Source organism: Dromiciops gliroides, chromosome 2, assembly GCF_019393635.1.
Source record: "Dromiciops gliroides isolate mDroGli1 chromosome 2, mDroGli1.pri, whole genome shotgun sequence".
NCBI classification, from domain to species: domain Eukaryota; kingdom Metazoa; phylum Chordata; class Mammalia; order Microbiotheria; family Microbiotheriidae; genus Dromiciops; species Dromiciops gliroides.
This window is the reverse complement of record NC_057862.1, coordinates 343,463,302-343,485,968: the sequence shown is the minus strand read 5'-3', so window position 1 is coordinate 343,485,968 and position 22,667 is coordinate 343,463,302. Positions and strand designations below refer to the sequence as shown.

Here is a 22,667-nt window from a genome sequence, read left to right as displayed (position 1 = left end):
TCAAAACACCATATAAGCAAATAAATGAAATGGTGCAGTAATACACTGTATTTTCAGTTTTTCTGGACTGGACAGTGCACATCTCCATAATTAATTACCACATTAAAACATTTTGGAATTATGTGGAAAAAAGTGACTAAAAACCTCAATGCCTTTTTTTTTTTTTTAGGCAATGGAGGTTAGGTGACTTGCCCATGGTCACACAGCTAGTAAGTGTCAAGTGTCTGAGGCCGGATTTGAACTCAGGTACTCCTGAATCCAGGGCTGGTGCTTTAACCACTGCGCCATCTAGCTGCCTGCCTCAATGCCTTTTGACTCAGAGATTTGCTAGGCATATGCTAAACACTCCAGAATGGTCAAAAACAGAAATAAAGTTCCATGCTACCAAAATATTCATAGTAGTATATTCTATGGTAGTAAAGAACTAGAAATAAGATAAATTATAAGAAACAATGAATATGAAAAATCCAGATTAGCATGAAAAGAACTGATGGAGATTAAAATAAAACTTTTTAAAAGATAGTTTAAAAAACAGCAAAAATTCTAACCATCTCTATTAATATATGCAGTATTCCCTATCTATTGCCCCCTACCTCTGCAATGAAGAGAGGTAGGTGCATTTTCTCAACCTTTCTTCAGGACCAAACTTACATGTATTTTAGTTTTGTTTTTTTATTCTTCTCAATTCCATTGTCCTCATGACTGTGCATATTGATTTTCTAACTCCACTTACTTTACTCTCCATCGGTTCTTTTCATGCTAATCTGGATTTTTCATATTCATTGTTTCTTATAATTTAATGATATTTTATCACATTCATGTGCTACAACTTGTTTAACCATTCTCCAATTGATGTTTATCTTATTTCTAGTTCTTTACTACCATAAAATATAATACTATGAATATTTTGGTAGCACGGAACTTTATTTCTGTTTTTGACCACTCTGGAGTGTTTAGCATATGCCTAGCAAATCTCTGGGTCAAAAGGCATTGAGGTTTTAGTCACTTTTTTCCACATAATTCCAAATTATAATTATAAAAATATTATTTGGTATTGGTAACAAAAATTCAAAAAGTGGATTACTAGAACAGACTAGATAAGCAAGACCTAGAACAATAAAACATAGTAACCTAGTGCTGAATAATTCCAAAGACCCCAATTATCAGTTTAGGATTCTCTCTTCAAAAAGACTTTGGAAAGCCCAAGAAAGTAATTTGGAGGCAGGAGAAGGAATTTTAGATCAACAGTTGTTTGACTTGTGTCTTTGAATTCTCAGGATCTGTCATATAGTAGGCACTTAATAAATTATTATTGTTTGATTGATTTAGTGATATATCTCATTACAGGATATATATAAAAAGAGGTCACATTTCAAATCAGAAGCAAATATGTTGCACAGCTATGGTTAGTGGGGGAGGGGAAGTCTTAACAAAATAAATGATAGAGATAATCATAGAAAGTAAAATGGACAATTTTATTGTGTAAAATTAAACTTTTTAAAACATAAATAGAACTAATGCAGTTAGTCACATAAGAGAATAAAATGGGGGGGGGGGTAAATCTTTACAGCAAATTTATCTGATAAAGGTTTCATACCCAAGGTATATGGAAGATTGATACCAATATATAAGAATAAGAACCACCGGTTAAAGAAAAACACAATTGATATGTAGTCAAATAGAAATTGAGGCAGCTAGGTGGCAAGGTGGATAGAGTGCTAAGCATGGAGTCAGAAAGATCCGAGGTCAAATCTGGCTTCAGACACTAGCTGTGTGACCCTAGGCAAGTCACTTACCCCTGTTTGCCTCAGTTTCCTCATCTGTAACTGGAGAAGGAAATGGCAAATCACTCTAGTGTCTCTGGAGAGGTGAACACAACTGAAAAAACTAAACATCAAAAAACAAATGTGAATAGTTAATTTCAAAAAAAAGGTATATTGACTATCAAAAATATAATGAGAGAATATTCATAATTTCTAGGGTTTACATCAAATCCATTAGGATGATTGGCAAAGATGACCAAAAAAAATGGCAAATATAAGAGGGACTGTGAGAAGATTCTCATACTAACATAGTAGAACTGTGGTTTGATCAAACCGTTCTGAAAGACAGGTTAGTGTAATATTTGGGAAGTCACCAAAACTGTATATACTCTGTATATACTCAATGCAGGAGCGAGGCATATACCTCAAGGAAGTTAAAGAAAGAGGGAAAAGTCCCAGTTTAAATAAAAGTGAAATTAATATGTTTTATGGATGCTTTTGTGTTTGTATCTCAATAATTTTAATTCCCCTTTCACATTGAACTCTCTTGTGACAAAGAAAAAATTAAACATCTGATTTAATAATTACACATGATAATGAATACATTATTTTCTCCTGGTCGTCTCTCAACTCTTTGCTATGAAGAGGAAGTTATGTTTTTTCTTCTATTCTCCAGGACTTTCATTGGTTCTCCAAGTACTCCATTTTGTTTCTTTCTAATGAGCATTTAATTTATATTGTATCACTTATATATATTATATACTTGGTTCTTCTTATTCTTCTCTCTTTCAGTTCATACAAATCTTTCCATTTCTCTGAATTCCCTTATTTATTATTACTTCTCAATAATGTTTGGTTTTGTTCATATAACATGGATTTTCAGACATTCTTTGGTCAATAGGCACCCACTTTATTTATAATGCTTTACTCTTATTGTGTGCTATTATGAATAATGAGGTATTTAGAAGTTCTTTTCTGTCTTTGACTTCTTTGAGACTCAAAGAAGGGACAAATAGGTGAAAGGTATGGAGAACTTTGTTACTTTAATTGGATAATTTCACATTGAAATCCAGAATGCTTGAATCATTTGATTAATCATTCTTAATAATCATCATTAGACCTGTTTTTCCACAGCTACTCCAATGTTGAATGCTCCTGTCTTTTTTGATCTTTACTACTCTGTCTGGTGTTAGGTAAAACATTAGAGTTGTTTTAATTTGCATTTCTTAATATATAATTACTTGTACATTTTGGATTTTTAGAATTTTTTCAGTGATATGTGATGCAAACATTTTTCCTATTCTATTTTCTTCATAGATGCTGTCTTCAATGATTTTGTTTGTGCAAAAGCTTTTTAGTTTTATGAAGTCAACAGTAGGTATAAGTATTTATAGGGAAATGGCAGAAGAAAAGAAAAAAAATGAGATTTTGCTGATTTGAGAAAGAAGGGAACAGTTATAACAACCAAGGTAAAGCAAATGGAGCTTTGTCTCAGGGTGCCAAATTAAGAGAGTACTGAAAACACTTTCCGTCCTTTAAGAGCAGAGAAAAAAACAAAATTTAGTACTTCATGAGTAAGCAGAATTGGTAAAGACAGGAAACTACCAACTGACCTACTTTCTTCATACCCCTAGTGGGGTCCTCTCAGGCCTGAGAGTGAGGACTCTAGGAGTCCTTCAGGTACTGGGATCCTGCCTTAAATCCTGACAATGTCATTACTGTAGTATTCTAGTTTCAAAAGTTGTTTTGAAAAAAATATTTTTGCTTCTTTCCTTTGGTGTATTTTATGCTTTCCTAGGTGTAAAATGTTGCTAGTTTTAGTTCTGGTGGGGAGGTGTTGGTTATCTGATCAGAGAAAGAAACCAAAACCCCAAGTTAGGCAGAAAAACAACCAAGAGCAAAGAACAGAGTTCTAGATAATCATGTGTTATTTCAGAAAATGAATGGTAAATGATGCCTGCTTTTTCTCTCAATATTTCTTCATTGACCTATTAACAGTTAGGAAAGGCCATTGGTGATGAAGGAACTTGGGACAAGGGCCAGATTCTTGTATTGTCCACATTAGATTTGTGTTTCCCATCCATATCCACTGGGAGAGAGCATGGCGTAGTAGATAGAGAGCTAGCCTCACAACCGGTAAGAACTGTTGTCATGCTGGCTTTGTGAACTGGACAAGTCACTGAATCTCTCATTGCTCTATGCAACTAAGACTATTAAGCTACAGAAAAGGTACCTACCTTCACTGGTAGAAAGTGGTACCTGACCAGGAGTTGCCTCTAACAATGAAATCAGAGGTGCAGTTCCCATCCTTAATACACTATTTATGCTTGGTTGTCATATAGGATTTCATTAGCTCATAGGGCAAGGGCCTTTCCTCGGAGGTTTTTAATTGCCTTATAGAGTGGGCGTTCTTATCCTTTTTTTGTTTCCATTAGATTGTAAGCTCCTTGAGGGCAGGCATTGTCATTTACCTCTTTTTTGTATCCCCAGCACTTGGCACATAGGCATTTAATAAATGTCTATTGATTAATGGTCCCCTCTGACAATCTGTTGAAACCTAAGGTACCTTCTCAGGGGGATGTTTTTAAATTGTTAAAAGAAATACCAACTTTTAGCTAAAGGTTAGTGAAAATTATAATGCAATTTTTTTTTTCTCATCCAAGTTTATGGATACCCTGTAATCCATCCATGGACTCCAAATAAAGGATCCCTATTACAGATAATGGATAAGCCCACTGACATCTTGTTGAGAAGACCAAATAAATTTCCTTATTAAGTCTCAGTACCTGGGGCACCCCACTAAATAAGTTTGGAGACACTTCTTGACAACTTTTGAAAGATGGATTCCACTCTATCTTCAAGATATCTTAGTTGTCTTGGCCTTTGGAGAAGATGAATTTTTCTTAGGGGAGTCACCTCTTTTCACTGGCCTATAAAAGGAATTTTCCTAGAGAATTCAGAGCCTTTTCCCCAACTTTCTCTTCTCTTCCAGAGAAAGCTTGAGAATACAATGGGTTTTGTGTGTTGGGGATCAGAAACACGCCCCTTTGCCCTGCCACCAGAAACTGATCCTTATGACCTTTTAGCAGGAGCATATGGCAAAGCTGCACACATTTATGTGTTTCCAGGAAGATTCAGGGGGTATCTCTAGCCTCAGGTGGTGCATTGCTTGTTTAAGACCCCAGGGAGCTGGCCTTCTAGCCAGAGATAAGGAGACATGAAATAACTCATCACTCAGTAAATTGCTGACAGAGCTAGGGCTTGATAAAGTTCTTCTTTCTTCACTCGTGCTACCAAGCTAAATTCAATATGATTCATCAAATCTTATTAAGGACCTACAAGGTACCAGGCACCATGCTGGATACTAGGAATACAAAGACAAGATCGAAAGAGTCCCTGACCTCAGGGAGTTTACATTTTATGGGCAGGAAACAACATGTATTTAGAAAATTAAATCAAAAGATATACAAAGCAATGGAGAAGGGAGGTTACAAATCTAATTTGAAGGGAAGCAGTTTGCTTCTGAATTTGTCCAGGGCCTAGAATAATAATAATTAAGTGATCAGTAAATGCTATTGGATAGCGATGACTTAGGACCAGAATGCATGTGTGCTTATTGTACTAGGCTCCTAAGCAAAGTTTATAGGACTCTGACCTGTATCGTCCTCCCGTTGGTATAGCATAAGCATGCAGATGACTAATCTTAAAATATATCTTAGTTGAGTCTTAATACAAGCTGGCGTACAGAAAGGTAATCCTCTTCCTGCCATCTCTTTTCTCTACCTTGAGCCACTCGGTTGGAGAAATAATTATAGGATAGAGCTGGCTTGGTGATAGAGACACGTTTCCAACAGGAATTCTTATAGATTCTCCAAGGCCAGACAAGAAGATGCAAAGATTTCCACCCTTTGAAACTTAATTAGACCTTTAATTAGGATGGGATGAATAGGGCTTTGTCCCAGGGTGCCAAATTTACAGGGTGCTAACATCACTTGCAGTCCTTTAGGTGTATAGAAACAACAGAAATTAGCATATGGTTAGTAATAATTATTACTTAATATGGTTGGTTGGCATGGCCCTCTCCCCCACAATTCCTTGCTTTATCCTATGGAACTGACTCCCTAAAGTGGCTTCACTCTGGTGTCCTGGAATCTCTTTCTCACCTCGATAAGGCCAGTGTTCCCTTTCCCACTTGAAGGTATGCGCCATGCCCAAGGCCTTAGGAGTGGCTTGTGGTACATCCTCCTGGTGCAATAATTTATAGTAATGGCTCTGATTTGAACTCAAACAATTACAGCCCAAAGCTTGCCACATTTCCCTTTATAAGAAAAGGAAGCTCCTCCTCTCCCTGCCATTTGTCTGGCATCTTCCCTCCTTGTGCCCTTATTGGGGAGGTCCCCACAGCCCTCCATTGAGAGAATGCCTCACTGTGGGTGATTAATCCCCCCCCACCCCGTGGTGAAGGCAGAGTTCAAAGCAATCTTGTTAACTCCCAGAGAAGTGGCTAGTGAAGCAAATAATGGAGTTTTATCCTGAAAGTCAATTCAGCCCTCCCAGCAATATAAAATCAATCTTATTATTTATGGATGACAAACACACATTTTCATTAATGTGTAACAAAAGGAATTTTTAAAAGCCTCTCTTTGCTGTTGCACATATTTTAAAATTCCTTGCAGAATGTAACTTCTGGCGACACCCTGAGGGAACAATGGTTGGTAGAACGATGAACATCTCTATTTGGGATCCTTCCAGAGTAGTGGCCTCCAGAAAAATAAGTTGTCCTATGAGCTTAAATGTATCAAGTACAAGTGAATCTGCTTAGGGAAAAGAACAATTTAAATTGTAGGGGTGATGGAGTGGAAAGAACATTGGTCAGAAGGCCTGGATTCTAATTTTGGTCCTGCCGATTGTTTGATGTCAGAAATGAATGAGTTGGGATTAGCAGATGCATGTGGTCCCTTCTGGCTCTGACATTCAATATCCTAGCTTCTTCATAATTGTCTCTCTCTATGCATACATATAAATTCACACACACACATGCACACACACACACATATATATATGTATATATACACACACACAAACACATACACACATAGATAGCGAGTTCAAAACCAAGGCTACCTGGGTTTAAATCTCACCTCTGACATGCCCTGGCAGTGTGACACTAAGCATCTCTAGGAATCTTTCAATGTACTAAGCAACTCTAAGACTGTCAGTTGAAGAGAAAGTGAAGATCTGCACTGATAAAAAGAGTTTCTTCACCTGTAATTTCCCTTTACCAATGTATTCCAGATCCAGTGCCCATCCCTCCAATGATTCTAGGTGATCCTAGGTCAATAAGGTAACTTTTTTTGAAAAGGCATGAAATATTATATATCATAGTAATGCACTAGACAGTTCACAGAATTGGTTTATCAGTGGAGATATATTGGGCAGACACATGAATAGGTGATAAGGTGGGTCAGAATTGATAAGGAGGAGAGAAGGCTGGATTAACTTCAGGAAACTGTGTGGTGTTTTTAGTGCCCACCTTGAAAGAATGATGTTCTAATGGGGGATACAAAATATCTTGAATCCCCAGTACTTAGCACAGTGTCTGATACATAAGTGCCTACTAAATGTTTGTTGATTGATTAAGTCTCTGAGATTATCATTTTGAAAAGTGTTTGTGTTTTGTTTACTAATTTATTTTATTTTATTTTTGCTGCTGCAGCAGCCCTAACTAGCCAGCCAGATGCGGAAGATGGTTACCACTGTGTCTGAATCTGAGAAATAAATACGTGTATCTCTGAACATATAAAAAGTATCATAAAATACACTTTGTACCAGCTTTATTAAGGGCCAGTCCTAGCTGTACCACAGACCACTTTCCAGAGGCTTCAATTTCCATGAATAGGTTGGAAGGTATAAGGATTGAGAAGGTATCTGGAAAGTCCCAGGTACAAACTGGACTCCAGACAAAGTAGGAGAATGACATCCTAGATGACTCATTAGCCACATACCTCCCTACTTCTTCTCCCCTCCTCTCAGCCACCCCCCCCCCACACACACACACTCCTCTCATTCCTAAACAGCTGGAAGGCAACCTTGGTGTCTTCCCCATCCTTTGTGTTATTTCAGTGGGTCTTCATGTAGCAGGCCTTCTTGGGATCTTTTCCAGATCTATGACATCTTTATTCAAGTTCATACCCCAGATCAGCAAGCAGCAATCCCAATGTGCACAGCTGGTCTCATACAGGAGGTGAGCTTGACAAACTAATTGCAACAGCCAAGGATGGACTGAAAACAGCTTTCCCTTTTTACAGTGATGTCCAACAAATAGGCAATTTTGTCTCCTATTAATATGTTTCAATTAAGAAAGAGAGGGGGCAGGAATAAATCACTGTAGAGCGTGTCCGGGAGACCTTAACAACTGCTCTCATTTCACAGCTCGCTGACTCTGAAGAGGTTGGAGGAACGACTTGGCTCATTAAGCCAAGATACCACGTGGTCTCTGGCTCCCTGCTAAGCCATCTCAGGAGGCCAAAGCAAAAGCACCAGGATCTCCAGGATTTCTAGTGAGAGGGGTTAGGAAAGGAAACTACCAGGACTTCTTCAACCAACCTTCCTAGAAAGTCAACAAGCATTTATTAAATGATTACTGTGTGCTAGGCCAGGTGCTAAGTACCACATACAAATCCAGGCACAATGAAAGCCATTCCCTGCCATTAAGGAACTTATATTCTAATAAGGGAAGATGATACAGAAGAGGGAGCTGAAAAGGAGAGGGAAGAGAGGGAGGTACCCAAGCCAGGCATGGCCATGAAGTCCAGAGTGAAGCATGGCTGGGTTGGGACCGTCATCAGAACAGAGCATCTGAGAGAAACTCACCAGTGACAGAAGCAGACTCCAGGGGTGGAGCGAGAAGGCAAACTGATGCTTAGTGGCAAAATCCAAAGAGTAAAGCCTAAAAATGTTTTATAGTCATGAAATAATTAGACTTGCCTGACAGTCCTTCAAATGCTCAAACAGAACTATTATGTCACCTTCCTCTTGCCCAGATTACACTCCTTCAGTTCCTTCAGTCACTAATATACCTGATGCTTCAGCCTTCTATCATGTCGGCCAACCTTCTCTGAATGTCCTTCAATACCTTTCATATAATGTGGAGGCTTGAAATGAAATACTATTTTTTAAATTTCCTCTTCTTTTGTTGATAATAAACATTCTATTTAAAGTGTTTGAGTTCCAAAAGTCTATCCCTTCCCTTCCTCCTCCCTGGGGCAATAAGCAATCAGATATAGGTTATACATGTGTAATTATGTAAAACATTACCATGAAATACTATTTTTCAAAATACTATTACTGAACTGAACTCAGTACTCCAGATGTTCATTCTCTCCTCTCTCTCTCTCTCTCTCTCTCTCTCTCTCTCTCCTTCCCTCCCTCCCTTTCCGTCTCTCTGTCTCCTCTGTCTCTCTCTTTGTGTCTCTGTCTCTCTGTGTCCCTCTGTCTCTGTGTCTCTCTTTCCCTCTCTCTCTTGCATTTTTTAGAGAGGGGGAAGGATCAGCACAATAGATGGATACAGTGAAAAAGTTAGAAAAATTATGCATTGTATAACACCTATGGACTCCCTACCTCCATGAAAGGGGAGGTGCGTAGTGTTGTCCCATATCTCTTCATTTAAGTCCCGTTTGATCTTTATTATTTTGTTACATTTGCTTTCAAATTTTTGGTGTGTCATTTTTCTTTCCATTTACATTGTTATCATTATTGTGTATGCTGTTACTTATCTCTTCTTACTTCTCTCTGCATCCATTCATATAGAACTTTCCATGCATTTCTGTATTCATTACACACATCATTTCTTACAGCACAGTGGTATTCCATTACATTTATGTACTACAATTTGTTTAGCCACTCTCCAGGCTACTGTTATTTAAAGGACGGGTCTATGTTTTAGGAAGATGCATCCTCTTTTCCTCTTTCTATTCAATTCCATGCTGAACTGATTATTCGTTTACAATTAACAATGCAGATTCTCTCTACCTTTTGACCATCTAAAATGACTTTGCCAACCTGGAGAAATATCCGCCCTGGGGACCTGCTGTCCTTTCTGGTAACTGTTTCTTTCACATCACTATTTTAGGGAAGCCCCAACCATGTTTCACTTCACTCATTAACCTGTATTTCCTCCTCACCAATCACCTTGGCTGTCACTTCTTCCTCCCACCCCACTGGAGTTCTAGAACCATTAATCATGATCAAATCAGCTTTGCCATTGTTCCTGGATGAGACGTATCAATTTACTCTCCTTTGGCCCCAGTCACTGTCATTTGTATTTGTTCTCCAGTGCTAAGTAAAATGCTTGGCATATAGTTAAGTGCTTAATACAAATCTTATTGAAGTCATTCATTCCGTCCAATATATATGTACTAATGGTTGTCTATCTAACTGTATATCATTATGGACACATAATTGTCTCACTGAGTTTACAATCCACTAATCCTCTTTCCACTATTCTTTTTCAGAAGAAATGCTGGCTAGCCTCCCTTCTGCTACCTTATACTTATGAAAAGCTGATTTTTTTAACCTGATTGTAGAACTTTACATTTATCCCTACAACACGTCATCTTACTATATTCTTATTATATTCCATAGAAAATGGACAGTAGGTATTCTTCATCAGTGTGATTCCTCACCCCACCCCCCAGGAAGATAGTTGGGCTGGACTCTTTTGAATGATTATGGATATTATTTAAGAGTATTTGCAGTTGGTATAATGCAGCTATTACAATATCATGCATCTGGAGAACCTCATCTTCTATAATATATCTGTCTTAGATTTCATCTTTATCTAAACATACTCCAATAATTGTGGCAAACTTAATCCAGGGGTCATTGAATAAAGTTGCATCTGTTACATCTTTTAGAGAATTTCATGATATTCTACAACAGCCATCTTTGTAGTCATATAGCTGACCAAAAAGTGAAAAGAATGCAAGATCTCAAGGTCCTGCTAACTGCATAAAAGATATATCTGTATTTATAGCTGCATAATTTTCTGTATTTGTGTGTGTATGTGTGTGTGTTCAGTCATTTCAGTTATGTTTGATTCTTTGTGACCTCACTTAGGGTTTTCTTGGCAAAGATACTGGAGTGTTTGCCATTTCCTTGTGCAGCTCATTTTACAGAAGATGAAACGAGGCAAACAGGGTAAAGTGACTTGCCCAGGGGGCAGCTAGGTGGCGCAGTAGATAAAGCACCAGCCCTGGATTCAGGAGGACCTGAGTTCAAATTTGGCCTCAGATACTTGACACTTACTAGCTGTATGACCCGGGCAAGTCACTTAACCCTCATTGCCCTGCCCAAAAAAAAAAAGTGACTTGCCCAGGGTCACACAGCTTGTAAGTGTCTGAGACCAGATTTGAACTCAGGTCTTCCTGACTCCAGGCACAGTACACTATGTACTGTAGCATCTAGATGCCTATCTCTATCTTTATTTTTACTTCTCTTTGGTTTCCTTTGTAACACTATGTTTCTTATTTTATTCATTTAAAAACATTATTATATGGTCCACATGTTTCACCAATCAGCCATGACTTAAAAAAAAGATGAAAAATCCCTGCCCTAGATGCATGCAGAAACTATTTTCATTCACTCCTTCTTCATCTCATAGTGGTCATTATGTCTCAGTGCAACTTGTTTACATCAAGTATTTTTGCTGCCCTATCACACAATTGACTCCCATTGAGCTTAAGCCTACTCTTCCTCCTCTCTCCACCATTTGTGGCTAACCTCACCTCTCCCACCTTCTACTTGTGAAACTGATTTTTTGAACCCAAATCTAAGACTTTACATTCATCTCCACCATATTCCATCTTACTACATTCTCTCTAATGTTCTAGTCTGAAACGCCTTTTGGTCTTTTATCTGTCATACATCATGTCAGCTAACCACTCCAACTCATCTGTTAAAGTCTACACATTCCTCATAACAACTTTAGGAGGTAGATAATGCAAATATTATTAAGCTCAACCTCTTCTCTACACATTTTAAAGATAAGGAAATTCATGCTCAGAGAGGTTGCCCAAGTTTCCTGACTCTAAATATAACATTTTTCTACTATACCTCACTTTTACTGACCAATCTTCACACTCCCACCCCATCCCAACTCAAATGCACTTTTATAGGATCTGAGATTCAGCTTAATAGGAATTGTTTCATTCTTTGTACTTGTATCCCCTGTGCCTAGTACAGTGCCTGACAAATAGCAGGTGCTTAATAAATACTTGCTGATTGATTGTGGTTAGTCACAGCTGTCCATGAACCTCCAGGAGGCATTAGAGGCTATTTCTGCTTCTAGTGACGTTTGTTACCCGGTAGGCAGGGAGCATCCCTGCAGGCAGACCCCCAGCTCCAGGTTGCTAGGGCAGTGCCTCTAAACAGCCCCTAAATACTAGATTCTGTTCTTGTAATTTTCCCCTGAAATTCCTCCCCATCTTGTCCCAGAGATGAATGAAGAAGAGGATGTATTTCAAAGTGAACTGAGCACCCATATTCCCTCTTCTTCCCTCCAGAGGAATGTAACAGCACAGTTAAATTTCTTTTTTCTAACCCCCCCCCAACCTTTTTTAAAAAAATCAGTTTGGATCCCCCCCCCCAGACTTTAGAATTGTTTTTAATACACACGGGCATTAGTTGGTCTCCACTCTGTGGGTACCTGCTCTCCTGAAGTCCATGTCCCTGGGGGATGCTGGGTCTCATACCTTACCATGTATGGGCACAGAGGCAGTTCCAGGGATGGGGAGCACAGGGTCAGCCACAGCTGGAGGAGCCCTGTAAAACAAAGCTTCCTGCTATAACTCAGGCTGCTTCCTTGGGGCAGGCGTGGGGGTGGGGGAATGGAAAACTTCCTGGCTCCACCCGGTCTTCCAAAAAGAAGTTGTTCTTGAAGGTGAAGACAAATTCAGGAGCCACTACAGACTGTGAGTACCTCTCGGAGAGAGCTTTCTAAGCCTGTCTCCCAAAATAGTTTCTCCCAGGATATTCGGGGGGATTTGTTGGGGTAGGAGGCAGAAACTTCAGAAATGAGTAGCAGAGTATTGATTAGTAGAAGGCATCAAAAGTGGATGGGTGGGGAGGACAGTGTTAAAACAAATACATTCCCTCTCTGAGCCATTTATCTATCCCAGGGCCACAATGGCCGAGTTACTTAGGACCCATCATTACCACATTTGCCATCAGGATTTGGGGGATGATATGGGGTTTGGGGGGAGAATGTCTCAGAACATTCAATGTTCCACCCTTCAGAGCTGGGGCCCAGGCTCCCCCAGAATTCAGAAAGAATGGCACCCCAGGAAGAAAAGATAGACCCCATATTAATCAGAAGGAGAATTAATAATGAGTATCAGGTAGATAGTAGTATGAGAAATCAGAGACTTTCCCCTGCTGCCTTTATGTTTACACAACACCTTCTCCCTACCCCCACCCTGACAAAGCAAGTCTGGTCAATATAAATAGGAGATCACAGTGATGGGCATCCATCCTAGAGATGGCAGGGCCCCCAGGAAGTCTTGTTATTCATTTCTCTGGCTATGAATAAATGTACACCATCCCTATCCCATACAGAAATGCTAGAAGAGAAACTTATCTGTCTTTTAAATGCCACCTCCTCCAGGAAGGCTTCTTTGATGCATGCCACTCCACCCAGAAATGATCTTTTTCTGACCTCACATGCATATTGTGCTTATGTTATTATTATGTATTCTTTTATTTATTATTATTATTATTATTTTTGATGAGGCAAATGGGGTTAAGTGACTTGCCTAGGGTCACACAGCTAGTAAGTGTTAAGTGTCTGAGGCTGGATTTGAACTCAGGTCCTCCTGACTTCAGGGCCGGTGCTCTATCCACTGCGCCACCTAGCTGCCCCTATTATTATGTATTCCATGTTATTGTACACTTTTATATTGTACTGAGTATTTGTTACATATATCCTATCACCCCCATTAGGTTCTAAATGCCATGAAGACAAAGATGACACCTTCATTTTCATTGTCTCTCTCTCATCACCTCCCGTAGTGCTTCCTAAATTGCAGAAACACAGATTTAGAGTTGGAAGTGAGGTCATCTAGCCCAACCCCTTCACTTGACAGATGAGAGTCAGAGGCCAACAGAGGCTAAATGACTGACTGCCCATGGCCATGCAGGTAGTATTTAGACCTAGGTCCTCTGCTCCAAGGAATCTTTGTACTACACACTCATGACAAGTTGCTATTAAATGAACAACATAGCTAAGATATCAAGACCACACCTCTCATTTTATAAATGGGAGCCTGAGGCCCAGGGAAGTTAAATGACCTTCACCCCTTCCCAGTAGAGCCACTGAAGCCAGACTGGGGAAGCAGAGCTCATATTTGAAGGCTGTTCCTATATGTTCAATCCCTGCTGTTTAACAGACTCCTCTTATCTGAAGAGAATCCCAGAAGTGCTAAATGTCTTTAAAATCTTACATTAAAATCCATTTCCCTTTTCAAACTTTCTCTTTTCCCCTTCAGGAACTCTTTCCACCTTCACTCTATTAAATGCATGCTGATCCCTGGCTGCCTGGCTATCCCACCCCCTCCAACTCTGATGCCCTTCCCTGATCTCCCACTGCCGCATGTTCATGCTTGTTGACTTTTTCCAAATACCTCTCCTCTGTCAGAATTAACTTATCCAGGGTCCTATTCCATTAAGACTCTGGTTTCTGGATGGAAATAACTAGTTAATCTAATAAATTAGCCAATGGCAATGGCATAATGAGAGTAAATGGATTCATTCTTTCCTCCATGGTTCGAAAGAAAGGACTGGATTTGCAGTAGAGAAAGCTAGGTGGCACAGTAGATAGAGCACTGGATCCAAAGTCAGGAAGACCCAAGTTCAAATTTGACCTCAGATACTGGTTAGCTGTGTGACCCCAAGCAAATCAACTAACCTCTGTCAGCCTCAGTCTTCTCATCTATAAAATGGGCATAACAATAGCACCTACCTACCAGGGTTGTTTTGAGAATAAAATGAGATAATATTTACAAAGTACTTTGTAAGCCTCAAAATGCTATAAAAATGCTAGATACATAAACATACACAAGGTATCCCCAAACGTATTAGTACAGTTTTGAGCTTCCATAGATTAAAAATTCATATAGATAGATAGATATAAAGATAGAGATAGAGATATATAGATGTGTGCATCTTTGTGTGTATGTATGCATATATGTATATATACATAGATTCACACACATATATATTATGCATATTTGTGTATCTATAACATTATGTGCTTTACACACCCATACAGTCTAGTTTAGATCATAATTCCTCTTATTAACCATATGGCCTTGGGCAAGTCACTTGATCTCTGTGGACCTTACTTGCCTCATCTGGAACATGAGATGGTTGAGCTATCTGGTTTCTAAAGTCGCTTTCACTTCTAAATCCTCTAATCAACCAGGTATGAAATCATGGAGTTGTTATTTCATGGGCATAGAAGTTCTCTGTATACCTAAGTAGATTGCAGGCTGTAGATAACATAGTCTTAAAGTTGCCTGAGCAGCAGAAAGGTTATGCTATCGCTGAGGTTGCTGATGTAGGATTTCCTTCTTTGACTCTCTAACCCCAGGAGTGGCCAGACAGGTCTGTTTCTCAGAGTCAAGATGGGAAAAAATCTGGTGACAGCACAGATACGAGGAGAGACCCGTGCCCTGTGCCTGGGCGCAGTCATGGTGGTGTGTTCTGCCATCACCTACTACATCCTGGGGACAACCATCCTGCCTTTATACCACAGGAGGTACCCAATATCCCTTTCCCCGACATCATCTCCATAGTCTATGAACCTATATGCCTTGTAAGTTTTTCTTCTCCCTTGTCTACCCATTAGAGAAGGGACTACTAGTATAAGGTGGTATAAAATTGGATTAGGTTTATCTGGAACATAGGAACCATCAAACAAATGGGCTAATGATAAACCTTCCCTTTCGACCCCTCTACACCAATCAAGTAGGATCTAGGACCTCTAATCATTGCTGCTCTCTCCTTCTACAAGTCTTTCCATAGGTGTTCTGAGAGAGTTTGTCTACAAAAAATAACGGGAACAAAATATTTTATATTGAATCATATGAGTGCTTCTTAGAATCACAGAATTAAACATGGAAAGGACCTCAGAGACTATGTAGTTCAGCCCTCTCATTTTACAAATGAGGAAACTGAGCCCCAAAGTGGTTAAATAACTTGCCTAAGGTCATTAGGTAGGAAGCAGAAAAATTAGGATTCAAATACAGATTCAAATCTTTACACTGTGCCACATTGCCCCAAACTTATTCTGGGCATTTCTTTTTGCTGTTTTTTTGTGCAAGACAATGAGGGTTAAGTGACTTGCCCAGATAGTAAGCATCAAGTGTCTGAGGCCTGATTTGAACCCAGGTCCTTCTGATTCCAGGGCTGGTGCTTTATCTTTTTTTGGCCCCTGTTAGTTAAATGTTCTTTTTGATTACTTTTTATTTTACATTCATCTTTTTGTTTTGTTTTGTTTTTTAGTAAGGCAATTGGGGTTAAGTGACTTGCCTAGGTCACATAGCTAGTAAGTGTTAAGTGTCTGAGGCCGGATTTGAACTCAGGTCCTCCTGAATCCAGGGCCGGTGCTCTATCCACTGCGTCATCTAGATGCCCCTATCTTTTTTTTAAGAAAAGAAAATTTTGACTTTAAAAAGGAATTAGCTATCTCTGGAAGCATTAAAGCAGTCCTATTTTTTGTCAACTGTCCTGGTAGAATATTGAGTTTATAATGATCACTGATAACTGACCTTGATCATAGCACCTCAAATTTGAAAAGGACCTTAGAGGTGATTTCCTCCCAACAGCACACTCCGCAGAAATCCCCTCTAATAACCCTGACAGATGTTTATTCAACCTCTGAACACTTCTCATGATGGGGACAGTACTATTGTTGTATGGGACCATTCTATTAGCAGACAACTATAGCTGTGTTCTTCCATATTGAGCTGAAATCTGCCTCTCTCTAAATTTCACCCACTGACTCAGCCAGAGACAGTATCCCCACCCCAGTCTTCTTTCCTGCAAGTCATCTCTCCACTATGCCTCAAATTACATGATGGCCAGATCCTGTTACCATCCTGGTCACCTTGTGTGTTTTTGCCTTCTTCTAGCATCCTTTCCAATATAAGGACTGAGGAAAGTGAGATGGTGCCTGATGCTGTTTGGGTCAGGCGTCTGTGATCTGTACGCTCTGGATAGTACTAAGTAACAGCATCAGGGGACTTTGAAGTAAACAGCTGTCTCTTCTTTCTCCAATATTATCAAGGCTAGGGCAGAAGTTCACCTAAATCCTGAGCCCCAAGATCTTAATTTACTCTAAATGAAATTAGAATTCTCCCTAGGACAACTACTGTATACCAAGTTAGACTGGGAATCTTAGCTGACATCTATTCTTTGAGCTGTCCCAGAATGGAGCCCCAAGGTTATGTTTCAGATTCTGCTATTAATTAGCTATGATTTTGACTTAGCCATATACCCCTGTCTGGGCCTCAGTTTCCTCATCTGTAAAATGACACTCTTGGACTAGATAATCTCAAAAGACCCCTTCCCCCTTTGATAATTTGATTCCTCTTCTCTGCTAAACACCAGTCAATGGATGGCATCTATAGCTGCTTTTCCCCTCTCTCTATAATCGAGAGGATACCCTACAAGGAACAGGAAAAGGGTTTGGCACAGGTCCACCAGGGGATTCTTGGAAGGTCCGGTTTAATTCTACCAAGAAGTGGCTGGGGGTCATTGGGAAAAACTAAGGGAGCCAGTCCTGGGGCAGTGTGAGTGGCTAACAAAGTATGACGCAACTCTCATCTTTGCCTGTGTCCTTGTGTGCATATATGTTTCTACCAGTGTATGGACCAAAGTATCCAACTGCCACCTGATTGAAGCAGACATAAGGGACCATGAGAAGCTGGATGGCAAGAAGGTGCCCCAGTACCCATGTCTGTGGGTCAACGTGTCTGCCATTGGGAAGTGGGCCATTCTGTACCACACAGAGGAGACAAAAGAAAAAAACTGTCAGGTAAAGAGCAAGAAAGAAGTGGGTCTAGAAAATATGATACATAGAGGACCATAACAGGTGATAAAGGTGCCATCTTATCTCCAAGAAAAACCAAAGGGCCTGCCAGGAAGCAAAAAGCGGCCATCTAGAAAATCAACTCTTGGAATCATTAGAGAGCGGAAAGAATGCTAGCTTTGGAGTCAGGGAACCTGAGTTTGATTCCTACCCTGTGTGACCCTAGGTAAGTAATTCAACCCAATTAGACCTTAATTTCCTCATTTATAAAAGGAGAAAGTTAGATGAGATGACAGCCAAGACCCCTTCGAATTCTAAATCTATGAACCCCTGATGGAAACTCGATATAGCTCAGCTCCACCAAAAATCTTCAGAACTAGACATAGAAAGCCCTGGACTGAGAGCCCATAGACCTGGCTTGTATTCCTTTTTTCTGGGAACCTATACAAGAATGGAAAAATTCCATGATTCTGTGCCTTGCCATTCCCACTCTGTTAGCCTTTGTCTCTTGCCTAGTTTTCAAAAGATCCTCGAACCCATCTGCCAAAGGCATGAAACCATTAGTACTAGGCCAGTAGGAGATGTGGCTGGTGTCGCTCATGTGTGTTGGGAAGAAGTGCTGGGAGGAAAAGGACACCAATTTACTTCTGCACTTTATTTGCTAGATAGCTCTAATCAATTGACCTTGGGGGGAGGTCGAGAAGCAGGCATCATTCCAGATTCTGTCTGGCAGTGAAGGTGAGAACGGGCATAGATGCTTTTCTCTTAATAAGCTATCAGCTCTGTGGCAAGGCAGACCTCTGGCTGCCCCTCAACAGGAAGTATTTACAGCCTCCAGCTGATCATTGCTCTACCTCGTATTCATGCAGAGTGGCCAATTACAGCTCTAATAGGAGGTTGCAAATAGGGTGATTCGATAAACCCACCCTCACTGTTTGCCTCTGCCAGACAGCTGCCCATTTGGTCCAGTTGCCTTTTCTGCATTCACTCATTTGTGGAACATGAGAGGCAGGGTGCCAGCCAAGAGGGTTCTGCAGCAAAGAGCAGAGGCACAGGAGAGGTAGCCTTCCACCTTCCAGGCCAAGCCCTTTTCCCATGTTCCCTGGACATGTGGGCTGGGGATTCTTGAGGCCCACTATTCTCTCCATGAATGCTAAAGGTGAGGCTGGGGCTATGGTGAACAGGATGCCACTGGTAATTGTGATTTCAACAACTGGTTAATTTGACTCCCCTGGATTTGGGCTAAGACTTTAATGCAATGAGGTGCAAAGAAATGCCAGAAGGAATCTCCCAAGGGAGCTTCACATATAAGGTTTGACTTCCCGCAGAACTCCTGAGCTCCATGGACTGGCAGATGCTGGGCATCTGCGTGGTACACAAAATCCTCACCACTAATCCTTATAGGACAAGATCAATGGCCTTGTAAAGGGCTCAGGGTAACTTTAGGTAAGGATATATTATAGTATGCAAGGATTCTTAACCTTTTTTTCTGTCATGGATCCCTTTAGCAGTCTGGTGAAGCCCATGGACATGCATAAGATAAGATTCATAGGATTACAGAGGAAACCAATTATATTGAAGTAAAGGTGTAATTTTTTCCTAGCCAAGTTCACAGACAATTTTAAATATGCCCATGGACTTTTTTGTAGATCTGTAGATCCCAAGCTTAAGGTCTCTTGGCATAATGGCACCTTAGATTTATTAAGCCCCTTTCTTGCACAGATATAAAAATGTTGTCATCTTGACAACACCCTGGAGAGAGAGACAGAGACAGAGACACAGAAAGAGAGACAGAGACAGAGACAGGGAGAGACACAGAGACAGAGACAAATGAAGAGAGAGAAAAAAAGACAGAAACAGAAAGACAAAGACAGAGAAAGAAAGAAAGGGAGAGAGACACAGAGAGAAAGACAGAAAGAAACAGAGAGAGATTGACAGAGACAGGCAGAGACACAGACACAGACAAGCAGACAGGAAGAGATAGAAAAACAAATAGACAGAGACAGACATAGATACTGAAAGATAGACACACAGAGAAAGGAACAGAGAGACACTGAGATACAGAGAGACAGAAATAAATATTTCAAAGGGAGGGATGTCTTGCCTATTTTATAAATAGTATAGGGACCCTGGCTTCTCTTGTATGTGTCTCCAGCAGTTAACAAGAGTAGGGACTTCATAAATACTTGCTGACTTATGATAACACAAGTTCACATTTCTATACCATTTAAAGGCTTACAACCCTGTGAGGTAGTTAGTAAAGGTATTGTCATCTCCATTTTACAGTTCAGGAAACTGAGGCTTGCTTATAGGGAATTGGGCACAAAAAGCCTCCCGATTCAGTGTGACCTCTCCTGTGGTCAGACTGTGCTCGATGTTACCATTAACATAATGCTCCTTCTTCCCAAACCCCTAAATAAATTTTGCCTAGGTACAATGATTCCTAGTTATAGCTCTGAATTCCAAGACCCAACAGGATGAACCCAGGTACTTTCAGGCAAAACTAAAGATGGTGAACTAGTCTGACTCCTCAGTTAATCAATCAAGAAGCATTTATTTTTTAAGAAGCATTTATTTTTTAAAATTTTAATATATTTTCCCCAGTTCTATGTTAAAACAATTTTTAAACATTTTTCTAAAGTTTTGAGTTCCAAATTCTATCCCTACCCACTCCCTGAGATGTAAGCAATCAGATATAGGTTATACCTATCTATGCATTCACGTAAAACATTTCCATATTAGTCATTTTGTACAAGAAGACTCAAGAAGCATTTATTTACTTATCTGTTTATCTATCTATTTATTTTATTATTTTTTTTTATTTTTTTTTTGGTGAGGCAATTGGGGTTAAGTGATTTGCCCAGGGTCACACAGCTAGAGTCAAGTGTCTGAGGTTGGATTTGAATTCAGGTCCTCTTGACTCCAGGGCTAGTGCTCTATCCACTGTACCACCTAGCTGCCCCAAGAAGCATTTATTAAACACCTACTAAGTACCAGGCACCGTGCTAGGCACAGAGGATACAAAGACCCCAGTTGAAACAGTCCCTGCCCTCAAGAAGCTTATGTTCTATTGGAGGAAACAACATGTTCATACATACGCATACATGAAAAAATGTATAAAAACTAAGTAGAAAATAAATACAAGGTATGGAGGATTTACAAGAGCAGAAATATGAGGAGGCTAGTACTGGGAGTGGAAGGATTGAGAAAGGCAGGACATAGGTTGAGTCTTCATTATCCTCTGTGCCTTCTCTACAAGGCTTCCTTCAGCTGACACAGTGGTGGTCCTACTCCTTATTTTCCTGGTTATGACTCCTTCTACACAATGTCCCCTCCCCCAAGAGTGAGAACAATTGGTGGGAGCCTTTCTGTCCCAGCTGCTTTCTATAATAGTTTCTTCTCATTCTCTTCTACAGTGTTCATACATTCCTGAGAGCTTGGAGGACTACCAAAAAGCCAGGATGGACGTGGAAACTATCCGGGGCAGATTCAAAGAGCACCAGACTTTCCCCTGCTACTCAGACCCTGAGGAGAGTGAGAAGAGCGTCCTGCTCAGGAGACTCTACACTCCCCAGACCCTGTTCAAGTGGCTCTTTTGGCCCACCTTCATGCTAACTGGGGGAATATTCATCATCATGATGGTAAAAATCAACCAGTCCCTCTCCATGCTTGCAGCACAGAGATAAGACACAATCAACACCTCACAGCTCAGGCCCTCCCCCAACATTCTTTTTCAGATCTATTCACCACGATTTCTCCCTGCATTTAGTCCCTTTTTCTCCAGTTCAACCCAGATACCCATGTGAGATTAATGTTTACCGCATCACACACTTGCTCAAAAGTCTACCACGATTCCCTACTTCCTGTTGGATTGAGTCGAAACTCTACACACAGTGTGCCTCCGTCCTACCTTACCAACTTTCTTCTCCTAACACTCACCGTTTTGTGACACAGCCACCAGCCAGGTCCGTCTCCTGAGCCTTAATTTCCCCCCAAATTGAAGCTGATTTCCACCTCATGTTTGGCTTGTGCTGCTTTCCCCATATGGAATGTAATGGCTCCAATCCTCTTGGTCCATGAAAAGCCTAGTCATCCTTCAAAGTCTCAACTCCTTCACAAAGCCTTCGCTCACCAGCCTCAGAAACTCCTCTGTCCTCTGAATTCCTACAGCACTTGTGATGTGTCCCACACAATAACAACTGACTGTATAATGCCTTCCTTTACTCTCTGTCAGATCAAAGTCTTATCCTTCCAGTCAAAGCATGATGCAGGCACACCTTCAGCTGGGGCCCTTGTCTTCTCTTGTATTTGTCACAATAGTCAGTACAGACCTGGGGCTTCTTAAATAGTCAGTGACTTAATACAGTGACTATTAACACAGCCCTTAAAGGCCTACAAACTGCTCCCCTCAAAACCCTGTGAAGCAAGTGGTGCAAATATTCTCTCCATTTTTCATAGGCAAGTAAACTGAGGCTCAGAAAGTCTCAGTGGTTTGTCCAGCTAGTGGATGATGGGACCAGGGCTTGAATCCACACATATTGATTTCAAGTCAAGCACTCTCTTCACTCTACCATGAGGCCTTTACACACCCATGAACCTAAAGCATAGAAAGGCAAGAGTGATCTGTGTACATCTATCTACATCAACTGAAAACACTCTCCTTCCCCTCACACACTACTGGGGGAACTGGGAGGTCCCCAGCTAGAACTGTTACCAAATGACCTTGACCCTACCCTGCCACAGGCCACTTTGGGATGTGTCTGGTAAATCCTAGTTGGCACCAGAAGAAGCCACCCTCCACTTTCCAAATCCCTAGC

The 22,667-nt window shown here is 40.5% G+C and overlaps 2 protein-coding genes across 2 annotated transcripts in view; one reads left to right on the top strand and one right to left on the bottom strand.

Annotated features, from left to right (window-relative positions):
• Nucleotides 1-22,667, bottom strand: part of KCNIP1 (potassium voltage-gated channel interacting protein 1) — a 574,190-nt gene that overhangs the window by 502,171 nt on the left and 49,352 nt on the right. The gene's annotated exons all lie outside the window — the stretch shown is intronic.
• On the top strand, nt 15,443-21,536 carry KCNMB1 (potassium calcium-activated channel subfamily M regulatory beta subunit 1). Its single transcript, XM_043987905.1, has 3 exons — nt 15,443-15,576; nt 17,685-17,856; nt 21,267-21,536. Exons 1-3 carry the CDS (start codon nt 15,443-15,445, stop codon nt 21,534-21,536), a joined length of 576 nt encoding a protein of 191 aa, XP_043843840.1.